The sequence below is a fragment of the Sardina pilchardus genome, chromosome 16, assembly GCF_963854185.1.
Source record: "Sardina pilchardus chromosome 16, fSarPil1.1, whole genome shotgun sequence".
Classification (NCBI taxonomy): domain Eukaryota; kingdom Metazoa; phylum Chordata; class Actinopteri; order Clupeiformes; family Clupeidae; genus Sardina; species Sardina pilchardus.
In genome coordinates this window covers 1,826,509-1,839,222 of record NC_085009.1, presented here as the reverse complement: position 1 = coordinate 1,839,222, position 12,714 = coordinate 1,826,509, and the positions used below count along the sequence as shown (strand labels likewise).

The 12,714-nt window shown below is 39.9% G+C and overlaps 2 protein-coding genes across 2 annotated transcripts; one reads left to right on the top strand and one right to left on the bottom strand.

The window, feature by feature from the left end:
* The first annotated feature begins 332 nt into the window (after positions 1–332).
* On the top strand, positions 333–7,305 carry casp23 (caspase 23, apoptosis-related cysteine peptidase). Its single transcript, XM_062516924.1, has 10 exons — positions 333–445; positions 1,396–1,466; positions 1,611–1,781; positions 1,964–2,143; positions 2,359–2,433; positions 3,494–3,670; positions 4,319–4,553; positions 4,976–5,077; positions 5,538–5,647; positions 5,736–7,305. Exons 1-10 carry the CDS (start codon positions 376–378, stop codon positions 5,829–5,831), a joined length of 1,287 nt encoding a protein of 428 aa, XP_062372908.1. The 5' UTR covers positions 333–375; the 3' UTR covers positions 5,832–7,305.
* A 2,995-nt stretch (positions 7,306–10,300) lies between these two features.
* Positions 10,301–12,079, bottom strand: LOC134060471 (uncharacterized). The gene is made up of 5 exons (XM_062517199.1): positions 12,002–12,079; positions 11,779–11,904; positions 11,532–11,627; positions 10,583–10,714; positions 10,301–10,374 (listed from the first exon to the last, which is right to left on the bottom strand). The coding sequence occupies exons 1-5, from the start codon at positions 12,077–12,079 to the stop codon at positions 10,336–10,338; spliced, it is 471 nt and encodes a 156-aa protein (XP_062373183.1). The 3' UTR covers positions 10,301–10,335.
* Between the last annotated feature and the right edge of the window lie 635 nt (positions 12,080–12,714).

Below are 12,714 nucleotides of genomic sequence, written 5' to 3'. Positions count from 1 at the left end.
TAATAATTATATATATATATATATATATATATATATATATATATATATATAGGCCTAAAACATTTCTTCAGGTAACACAAAGCCATATTGTTCAGGCTACTTGTACAATTTTTACAATATATGTGCTTGGTTAATGATTGATGGGCAGGTTTGAAAGACTAAAGAGTTTGTTATGACACTCTACACATTCCTTGTAAATAAATTATGCTGGTCTGTCCAAACCCACACCCCTAATTATTTCCCACAATATGCTGGCCCACATTCACAACTAGCCTGGAAGCCAGTCCAAATTTGGCTTATCTGACAATAAAAACTCCCCCCCTTTGCGTAGCCTAAGTTGTAGTGTAAGGACGAGTCTTGGAAGCACGCAACATCATGGAACATTCTGCGCTCAAGACCAGCGAAGTTTCTACCGACGCAGTTCCGAGAAAATTTGACATTAAAAGTAATTCCGTAATTTACTGATTTACTGTAGGCTATAGAGTGATTCATGTTGTTGATGTTTACTTTTACCGTTTGCTTATTGACGTCAGAGTACTGTCTGCCTTGCTTGTCAAATGCCGAATCTCTTCGAATTATTGTTGGCATGTAAACTGAAGTAGCCTAATTTATGAAGAGTAGCCTGTAGCCTTAATCTATTCCACTTTCCGAGAAAATGTTCTAGCCTATTTCATGGATCATCAGTTACTTGGTTCCGTGGGGGGAAAGGCGAAGTGAAAATGAAAGTAATCCTATGGATGTTTTGCTAATTCGTGATTTTGTAACTTCACCTAGGCCTAAACCATGAAGAATTAATCACAGACATCAGCCTTCTACGGAAGTACCCCATTTGATTTGATATTTTACATCGGTATTTATTTCAAACAGAAACACACATGCCATATCGGAACTCCAGTAGCCTAGTACTTCATTCGTTGTAAAGCCTCTCCACCATGAAAAGAGGCCTTCTTCACCAGTAACATCTCATAGGATACAGTTAGAAAATGCAAAGCAGGGGTTTGGGGAGTGTTCCTCTCTCTAGAATTTCTCTGGATTGTCCAGAGATTGATTGATTTTTTTCATTTGTAGTGCGTTTTCTAGCAGAATGGCCACTTTAAAGCGCTTCACACAGACACAGACAAACATAATAAGAATTTAATATTATGTCTATGACCATTGTGCAGTGATGATTTTCCTGGTTTGAGAAGATTCCTTGTGCATTCTCTGCTCAAGATCAGTAACTTGGAACTTTGGTTTGGTTTTGGTCAGAGTTCTCTCTTCAATGACTGAAAGCCTCTGGGATGTTTCTCAACCCTCTCATTTCAACAAAAATGTTAAGCCATTGAGATGACATTTCATGAACATGGTTTTTGAATGTATTTCACCATGAAAAAAATAATAAATCTCATTACACAGCCTGCTTGCCATGTGGTCATCATATACCTCCTGATTACCTGATCGCATGGACCCAGTCCCAGCTTGAACACGTGAGGATGAAATTAAGTCTGATTACCTAGCGGATTAATTCCAAACTATGTATTGTTTCTCTATCAGATATTTCAATTGAATTCCCCTTATTGTTATTGCTCAATGTAATTTCTTATATCCTACTGGTTTGTTTGTCTTTTTAGAAACATACTGAATTCACCTGTCCAAAGTTTATCCAACCAAATAAACGGCTCTGTGCCAGCTTCTCCTATCAGACCGTCTGTGAGCTGGTTCAGCTGAAGCCAAAGACACAACAGTATTTTGAAGAGACAATTTCAGCACTCACTGCCTTGACATTGTGTGACTACAAAAAAGTAAATGTAACACTTTTGTTTGAATAACATTTTGTGGTGTGGTGTGGTGTGGTGTGGTGTGGTGCGGTGTGGTGCGGTGTGTGTGTGTGTGTGTGTGTGTGTGTGTGTGTGTGTGTGTGTGTGTGTGTGTGTGTGTGTGTGTTTTCTCATTCATGTAATTTTCTCTCTGGTCTATCTTAAAGTGTCCAGGTTGCCATTCTTACGTGGAGAGAGCAGAGCCCAATAACCTGTGTGTCCAGTGTTCCATCTGCACCTCTAAGAAGGGTCGCATCTACCAGTTTTGCTGGCTCTGCCAGCGGGAGTGGAAAGGACCCTATGCCAATGCCAAGCACTGTACCAATGAGGGCTGTGGGCAGAGGAAGGTAGGATAGCACATGTAGGCATTTGTTCTCTCCTGTGTTGACATTATTTCCCCAGGTTGCAGTTCTATAGGCTGTAGCTGTGTCCCATTCCAGGGGCTGGGTGGTTCTAGGAATAGATTCGTAGATCAGTTGCTTCACAGTTGTGCAACAATATTGTCATATAATTACACTACTGTATAATCTAACAATGCAAAGCATTTGCAATGCATTTTCAGGTTTCTCAAGGAGATTCAATTTCATCTTTTAAATGGTGCCTTCGTGAATTCAAGACCAGGACAGAAAAGGATGATGTAAGCATTTACATTTAATTCCATCAAAATGATTTGTTATTAATAGATTACGAACTGTTTTGAAAGACCACAAGCACCACAGTATGCAGTGAACAAATAACAATTGTCATGCCCTCTCTTGGTACAAATTTCTCTCTTGAAGATAGATAGATAGATATACTTTATTCATCCCCAAAGGGAAATTACAGTGTTTCAGCAGCATACACAACATTCAACAAAAACATACAAACATGCATACATACAGAAAAATTATTTAAAATGTTATTCCTTTCTCTCTGCCCAGATGGGAGTCATTATAAAGTGCTATTGCAGTAGGTAAAAAAGTCTTTCTGTATCTGTCTTTCTTACAGCTTAGTTGGCGTAGCCTCAAACTGAAAATACTTTTTTGTTTTACCAGTACATTGTGTAGTGGATGAGTGGTATTGTCCAATATATTGAAAAGTTTGTGCAGCATCCTTCTCTCCACCACCAACTCCAGGGGCTCTAGGGCTGACCCCAACACAAAGCCAGCCTTCCTTATGATCCTATTTAGTTTGTTAGTGTCCCTGGCTGTAATGCCACCTCCCCAACATATGGCAGAAAAGAAAATTGCACTTGCAACAACACTCTGGTAAAACATTTGCAACATTTTGCTGCACACATTGAAAGACCTAAGCTTTCTCAGGAAATAGAGTCTGCTTTGCCCTTTCTTATATACAGCCTCCGTGTTGTGTCTCCAGTCAAGTTTGTTGTCAATAAGAACTCCCAAATATTTGTAGTTCTCTACAATGTCCACTTCCTCACCCAGTATTGAAATGACATTTAGCTCAGGCCTGGCCCTCCTAAAGTCTATCACCATTTCCCTGGTCTTAGCCACATTCAAGACAAGGTGGTTGTTTTTGCCCCATGTCACAAAGCGGTCCACCAGTTGCCTGTACTCTGTCTCCTCACCATCACTGACACACCCCACAACTGCAGAATCATCAGAGAACTTCTGCAGGTGACATGAAAGGTGACAATAAAGAATGAATGAAGAGACAATAAAGGCAAATTATTATTATTAACAACACCTTTCCTCCAGATTTACATGTCTATGGATAAGTCTGTGAACCGAACACGCTTGGCTCTACTCATCAACAATGTGGAGTTTGAGCAAGAAAGTGACAGAACAGGAGCTGAGGTTGATGAGAAGAACATGAGGATCCTACTTGAAAACTTGGGATACGCCGTGTTCATACTCAGGAATCTGACTTCAAAGGTATAACAGTCTGTAGCCACTTAAACTTATCTGTGGACTCAGGAACAGACTTAAAAACAGTTCATCAGATTGGTTGAACCAGGCAGGGAGAGGAGCCATAACATCCTCTCACCCTGGGATAAGCCCATATAACATACTGTGCGTTCAGACCAAGACCGTCAAAAGCGTCAAGAGTGCCGGAAATCATTCATTTTCTATGGAGAGTCAAAAGCGTTCTGGGCGTGAGCGTGGCTTCATGAGCTTCACGGGCGTCAAAAAAAAGTTGAACCTCAGTTAACTTTATGGTAATGAGCTATGACACGGTTCGGTGTCAACTAATCAGAATGTCAAACTCGCAGGATTGCTGCTTGTGGTTTGTTCAAATGTTTCACGGCTTTGACGCTTTCGGCGCCGAACTGGGTTGAGCGTCGGGCTATGAGCTTCACCAGCGACTTTGATGCTTTTGACGGTTTTGGTCTGAACGCACAGATACTGTTGGTTTTTTTTACATAAAAAATGTATCCAAATGTGGCAACTATCAGATTCTTGTTTTACAGCTCAGGTTGTGGTGTCTGTGAATGTTTTCTAATGGTATCCAATTAAACATGTAACAGGGTCATTATCAGATGCCTAATGAAAACCTTTAGCGATGTGTTGTTACACTTCCAGGGCATGGAATCTGCTATGGCAGATTTCTCTCAGAGGGGGGAACACCTCCAGTCCGACAGTTGTTTTGTGGTGATCATGTCCCATGGAATTCAGGAGGGTATCTGTGGTGTTTCTTATGGTGATAATCTGAAGGACATCTTACCTGTTGACACTATTTTCCACCATCTCAACACTCCAAGCTGCCCAGCCTTGCGCGATAAACCCAAAGTGATTCTCATCCAGGCTTGTAGAGGAGGTAATTCTACTTTCATGTGTGTTGTTATTCCTTAATGCATAAGATAAACAAAGCTGGGTCCGCGCATTGAGCTCCATGTATACTGTATTTTTAATCAAGTAATGTTTTGGGCGCACTCCCCTTCAGCGTGCGCCCGAAATGTGACTTGATTTAAAAAAACAGTATACGTGGAGCTCAGTGGGCGGACCCAGCTTTATCTTGGTTTTACTTTTTGGAATCCGGCGCCTGTTGGCCTCTGGATGTGTGTGCCTGCTCTCAAGGTTATTCCTTAATGCCTCAGGGACATATCAGTCTGGATGAAAGATTGACATCCTCAGTGAACTTGAGCTGAATACTTGCTTTTGACAATGATAAAGATATGTCTACTGTATCTATCTATCTATCTATCTATCTATCACCAATTCTGTGCTGATGTTGTCCAGGGGAAGAAGGAGATGTGTGGGTTGCAGACAGTGCCCCCATTCCTAGGAGCAAGAAAGAGCACCGTGAGAAAGACTTCATTTGCTTGAGATCTTGCACTCCAGGTAATAGCCTGCCGTTTATCACAGATGTTGCACTTTCAAGACATGTGACACATTCCTATCATCTAAGAAACATATATTTGCACCTAGCATCAATGGAGCATGATTTCTTGCTCTGGGAATGGATTCAAGGTGAATGTGCACATAAATAGACGCAGAGTGGCTATATGATACAGCAGTAAAAGTCTTCCGGCTTTTAAAAGCAGGTGTAGCCTCATCCAAATCGCAGTTAAATCCATCAATTAGACAACAGAATCTGTACTGGTACCAGTTTTGCTTCAGTGTAGCCTACCAGGCCTATGCCAAAAGCAGGCTCGGATGAAGCTGGGAAGGATTAAACACACGGTTTCCACACCGTGGTGATCAACCGTGATATGATATTTGAAATGAAAACAGTAATTGATACTGTCAACATTTTTATCCTAGTTTACACCGGTAATTGTTACATCCCTACTTTCCACAGATACTGTGTCTTACAGAAATCCTAAAACAGGTTCAGTGTTCATCCAGACCATCGTGAAAACACTTAATGAGCACGCCCATGAGGACCATATCGAAGAGCTTTTCAGGAAGGCAAGTACTGGTGAAGCAATGATCAGCCTCCAATCCTTATCCGCTATAGTTATATTAAATTAACTGCTTGTGTACCGTGTCCTCTCAGGTACTGAAGAAATTCAAGGACAGCTTCCCTGATCAGATGCCATGCAAGGATCGGACTACTCTCTCAAGAAAGTTTTATCTTTTTCCAGGACTGTGAATGTAATTCTCAAAAGGATGCACAGCCATTTGGCATGCCTCTGGATTGGTCATGCATATCCTGTATCTTAAACGCAGGGTTTGGACAATTGAAATAGTTACAGCTCAGTTAGGCCTATAGCATGATGCTGACTGAGAGAAACAACACATCCAATTTGGAGTGTTGGGGTGTATTCTAATCTTGCACAATTACAGACATCCTGTGAACATTTTCCCCTAAATTGTCATATTGCAATAATGTTGTAAACTGTACTGTATTTTCTATGTAGATCATGTTCATGAAAAGGTTCAGGTCTTACAAAATGCTACAAAAAGTTTATAGTGGTTTTTATTCTCCAGCATATTGGGAGCCAGTGTAATGATACTACTGTAGAACAGGAGTGATGTGTTCATACCGCTTGGTCTTATTTAGGAGCCTGGCAGCAGAGTTTTGGACTACTTGAAGCCTGTGTAAGGACTTTTGAGTGAGGCATGTGAAAAGACTGTTACAATAATCCAGGCGTGAGATGTAAGATAGTTTCTCTGATAATATACAGTAGGTCTTCTAAGATTGCACAAGGTTTGCAATATGGTGTTCAAAATCTATATTGCCTTCAAACCAGATGCCAAGATTCAGAGACAGGCTTGTATCTGTTCTGTAAGGGATTTAAAAATGGGAAAATTTAATTCGCCATGTGCTGGGACCCAATGACAAGGATCTCTGTTTTGTCAAAAGTTAGCGACAGAAAGTTATTTGACATCCAGTTTTTAACATCAGTAAGGCAGTCATTCAGTGAGTTAAGCCTACAAGTATCTGAGGGCCTAAGTGGAAGGTAAATCGGTGTATCATCTGCAAAGAAGTGAACAGACACACCATGTTTCTAGAAAATGTGACTAAGGGGGAGCATACAGTATAAGATACATAAAATTGGTCTCAAAACAGACCCCTGTGATACACCATATTAAGAATTTTAGATATAAGTTGGATATCTGCAGTTTTGAGGGAGAGAGGGGTCAAGCTCAGACTTTTTTTAGCAAGGGGTTCACAAAGGTAGTTTTAAGATAATCAGGGAGGGACAATACCATTACACAGAATTAGATGGAAAGCAGGCAGGGCCCAACAGATTCCATCACCTCTAATGGGAATTTAGTTGGTATAATGTCGAGAGGGCTGGAAGACACTTTCATGTGAGGCACAGTTTCTAAAAGTTCAGATAAGCTGATGTGATCAAACTTGTTGAGAATGAGGGACCTGTACTGTTAGTAACTTGGATCAGGAGTAATAGAGGCTCTAATAGCCTCCACCTTGGTAAAATAGGATTTTTTCACAATCAGCATCACTTTAAACTGGGGCACAAGTTGGGTTGGGTTTACCAGATAATCTCCTGTTTTGAATAAAAATCTTGGGCTGTTCGTACGGGCAGCAATACATTCTGAAAAATACTGTGATCTTGCGTTCTTAAAGGGATATTCCGCCATTTTTGGAAATACGCTCATTTTCCACCTCCCCTCGAGCAAAACAATCGATATTTACCTTGTTCCCGTTCATCCAGCCATTCTGTGAGTCTGGCGATACAACTTTTAGCTTCAGCCTAGCATAGATCACTGAATCGGATTAGACCATTAGCTTCTCGCCTGCTAGCTTCATGTTTAAAAGTGACTAAGATTTCTGATAATTTTCCCATTTAAAACGTGTCTCCTCTCAAGTTAGAAAGTGCAGTAAGACCAACTGAAAATGAAACCTGGCGTTTTTCTAGGCTGATTTGACATGGAACTACACTCTCATCTGGCGTAATAATCAAGGCAACTTGCAAACGTACCATAGGCGCAGTGATATCGTACGCAGCATCTGAAAATAGTCCCCATAGACATCAAGCAGTAGTAGTGCCAGTAGCTGCAAGTTGCCTTGATTATTACGCCAGATGAGAATGTAGTTCCATGTCAAATCAGCCTAGAAAAACGGCAGGGTTCATTTTCAGTTGGTCTTATTGCACTTTCTAACTTGAGAGGACACACGTTTTAAATGGGAAAATTACCAGAAATATTAGTCACTTTTAAACATGAAGCTAGCAGGCGAGAAGCTAATGGTCTAATCCGATTCAATGATCTATGCTAGGCTGAAGCTAAAAGTTGTATCGCCAGACTCACAGAATGGCTGGATGAACGGGAACAAGGTAAATATCGATTGTTTTGCTCGAGGGAAGGTGAAAAATGAGCGTATTTCCACAAATGGCGGAATATCCCTTTAATCATGTTGTCTAATAAATCTATCAAAATATCATAATGTATTTGGAGACATGACTTTGTCCTCCTACGCTCTGCTTTCCTGCACTCTTGTTTACAGCTACGGATGTTGTTAATCTAAGGCTGACATGGCATCAAATTGGGACAGCTTGCTGGCACAGAAAGACTACTCTCAGGCGTGTGGCTGAGAAAGCAGCGCACACACTCACTCACTGAGCGTACCGCCAGGGTGTGGTGCACACAAGGCAGGTCAGCTGGGGCAGACAGAAGCTGTCACGAAGCTGAGACACACTAGTGAAAAGTGCGGGGAAGCCCAGCTCGCACTCAAAGCCCAGCTCGCACTCAAGCATATATGTTGAGGTTAGGGCCACACAAAGGGCAAAGTCCATCTTGGCAGACATCACTCCACTCCGCTCTCTCGAGGGCTGTGTCCTGAGGCACGGCCCGGCAGGACCGGCCAACCATGGTGTACCTACAAGAACTTTCTTAGTCGGGCCCAATCAAATACCTGAGATCATTTGTCCCATCAGCTGTTGAGTTACCAAACAAGCTGTAGGTGCTTTGCTCTTACTGTTTTCATTTTTAAATGAACACATTTGAATTTCAGTGCAGGTAAAATTGCATTGTATTTATGTCCTTATTTATTATTTCATGTTTTACATGATTCTGTATACTGGTGCTGACTATTTAATAAAAACATGCAGGCTATGTATGATTAGCCTGGATGCCAGACCGAAGTTTAACCCCGCCTACATCCTTTTTCTGCAGAATTGAGTATGACGTCGTCAGGCTAATGTATGATGCTTGTAATTATCATTCAAATATCATTTGACAATATTTGAACATAGATGTAGAGTAACAAATAAACACATGGTACATTACTTATAGAAAGACTCACACATATGACATGACAGAAATGTTTTACAATGTGTACAGTATATACTGGATATTTTCACTACACTTCACTATCACTACACCTCAGTGCCTTCATGGTTTGTGTTCATGACTGAATGCTGCATGTCTGAGGCAGATGTGTCCAAAGAGACTGCATCAACCTGGGGCAGTCCAGAGCTCTGGGATCTCCTCTTCTCATGATCGTCCCCAATAGAGGTATGATTAGATACCTTCGTCTTTGTTGGCATGTCAACCTGAGGGTAATGTTCAATTTGCTGTGTTACATCAGTGTCTCTGCAGGTGTGTTTTTCAGTCACTGTGTTGTTCTTGATTTCCTCAGGCATCTGATGAAAGAAGAGAAAGGAATTAATTATGGGTAGGTAGCCATCATTAGGTAAGTCTTAGTCTAGTCCTCAGTTTTAACTGTTGCTTATGTGGTGATAAAAATGTAAAGAAAAACTAAATAAGGGCTTAAGGGATCAAGACACATGCTATTATCCAAACCTATTTAACAAAAATGCACTGTATACAGTATGTTATTGCTTTGGATGAAAGCATCTGCTAAGTAAACATAAACCAAATGTTCCATAAATAATAAGGTAGCGTACACTTTGTCTAATCTCTTCTGATGTTGCGGACTAGAGGGCTTACAGTATTGCTCTCCATGTTGTTTTCTTCTTGCTGAGCGCATGAAGATGACAATTCTCCTGAAAAACAAAAACACAATAATCTCTTTCTGTAAAATCTAATAGAAATATGACATTATAGTTTAGCTGTCCAGTACAATGGAAAAAGGTATAAAAAATAGATCATCCACTATGTTTCCTTATTGAATGCATGTTATTTCATCCATTCATTCAATCTGTTTGGTCTATGTGCTTGACTTTACTCACTTTTCCTGTACACGATCATATATGCCGTCCTTGACCTGCAACAATTGAAATGGAGACATTACAAACAATGAATAAACAGCAATACTGCTTAGCACCAAAAAGTGTTTCTCAGTACTGGGATACCTTTCTAAGAAGTCTTTGTCTGTAATCTGTTGAAAAAAGCAACATCAACAAACTTTGCTTAAGCAACTCTGGGAAAGAATGGGTAATGTCAAAGATGTCACTCTATTCTGAATCAGCATATCATCAACATGAAAAGCCCCTAGTCATTACTAAAGTAGGAGAACTACATAATGTTGCTTTATTTTTCATTTATTTTTTAATTTAGCATGTCCCTAATCACACTCCCTAATAATGTCACAGTCCTTCACAATGGCAACATACTGTAGGTTACACTATGTCCTACACTCCTACAACTGTCAGTGGAGAAAAGTGATGCAAACCTTTGTCACGTGAGAGTCGTTAAAGGTATACCAGTTATTATTCTCAGGACACTTAATGTTGGCCCAGTAGTGGCCACTTCCATACACGCCACTGTGGTTGATGACACCAAACAGGTCATACGCACAACTCTAGGTTCAACATACAAGTAAGGTTGTTCACAGAGCAAATGATAAAACATTGATTTATCAGTTATCCATATCTATTACTCCTAAAGACCAGACAAAAGTGTATACTTTTTTAATACTTTCATGATAAAAAATCATGAATACAATGCATTTAAAATCAGTCACATGATCACCTCAAAGTAGTTCAGAGAAGGGGGAATGTCCACCGGGCAGCAGTTCTTCTGATATCCCATTGTCATGTAGTCAAAGTAAAAGCGCTTGAGGTGCAGATTCAGTATTGTGGGATACTTCTGAACATTAAAACTCTGTAGGAAGAAAGGCATTCATCACTGAGCCTGAACTACTATAACAACAAATATCGTATCGACTGATATCGTATCTGTAATTATATATATTACAGTGGTAGAATCACCATGGTTAGGAAGCTGGATAACCTTGGGTGGTTATTCATATCAAATTGTCAGTGGACAAAATAAATTATTCTTTATGACCCAAATGTTACCTTATGTTAAAAACTTTACCAAAAATCAAATTAATGTATGAACATCAAAATGTGTGATTTATCAGGCAAAAATTGACCAATTTCTGAAAGAAAATGCATCATGTAAGCAGTGAAGACAGTATTTTCATTGATCAAGCACTACAGAGCTAGAACCCAGAGTTTATCACAGAAAACTGTTAAGAACACTTACCAACTCTCTTTACCAATTCCTCTCAAAGGAAATTCCATATCAGGCAATTATGTGACGTGAGATCTTGACTTTCCTTCATAAGTCCAGTTGGTAAGTGTTCTTAACAGTCTTCTGTTATAAACTCTGGGTTCGTGAACTATATTGTTGCCACTCCTTATTTTGTGTAGGGACCCAGAGCAAGCTATTGACCAGGTTTGGTGCTGTTTTGAGCAATACTACTGGTTAAAAAATGCTATTTTGAAAGCGTTTGGCTCACCGCCCTTAGCTAATTCACCGTTTGGAATTGTAGGCTCTAGATTATGCCGATGCTAGCTCTGTAGTGGTTGATCAACAAAAAACACTGTCTCCATGGCTTATTTGATGCATTTTCATTCAGAAAAACACCCTTTGGTAAATTTTTGCCAGAGTTACACTTTAAATGTACACTCACAATTTCAGTGTCTGTTTTCTCATCACAGTCATCACAGTACATCCAGTCATCCTCATCAAACCTTGTGGTTTTAAAGAAGGCCTCAAGACCGTCCACCTATAACAGTCATGCTAGGTCAATGACGTGCCAGTGTGATACATGTTCACAACTCGAAATATAAAAAATAATATGTTTACTATTGCTGATATTAGGTGTAATCTTTCCATTTTTGACAAGCTAGCCTAATGAAAAGGTGAGTTACTCTTACCACATTGAATACATCATAATGTTCTGCATCAATGGAGAGTGGAAGTGAAAAAAAATTGTTATCTTCATGACACTCATGATCTCTCTTCAGGCACCTCAGAGTTGTTTGCAATCTTCCCTCATAGAGCTGAATGCATTCACGAGGAAAAACATACAGTACATATGTAAAGACAAGGGTTACAGTAGATATTAACATTTATGTAAAACTGGTTGTGTAAAAGTACCTGGGAGACATCCTGTGACACGGCACTCAAGATTTTCTCAAACCACTCCACCGCATCTTGCTGTACACGAACTAACATCAAAACAGAGTTGTCTCAATGAATTAACGACTTCAGCAACCTGTCATTAACAAACTGATGAAAATTTGATGAAAAAACTGATGAATTTCACTCACCGTTTTCAATGGAAAGACTTTTGGTTATGTTGACAGGACACACACATTTATGGTCACCTTTTAGATATTTAAATAGCTGTTGCAGATGGTAAAACACCTGATCATTTGGAGGGATCTGCGAACTACAGAGTGACAAGACCATCATGTAAACAGCCATTACAACGTTATGTGCAGTGCAGCCATGAGTGACTTACATTATTCTGTTTACCTTTCTACAGCCTCCCGGAACTCTTTGGTCATAAAGAGGACCTGCAAAGCTGAGTTCAAATAGCTGGTCTCTCCTTGATTTCTTAAGCCGTTGTACACAACTGTTAACCGAGATCACTAATCACTTTTGTGGCAAGATGTTAATCAAAATTGAGATGATGCAAATACCTATTAAAGCATCAAGATAGATAACAAACATGTAAATTATAATATATATTCTGTTCTGAATTCTTTCATGTTGTGCATGATATTTACCTTCCTGTGTACTCTCTTTGGGGGTCTCATTTTCTTTTGAATGAGGGTAAAGGTATACAATATCCTTCTCAGTTTTAA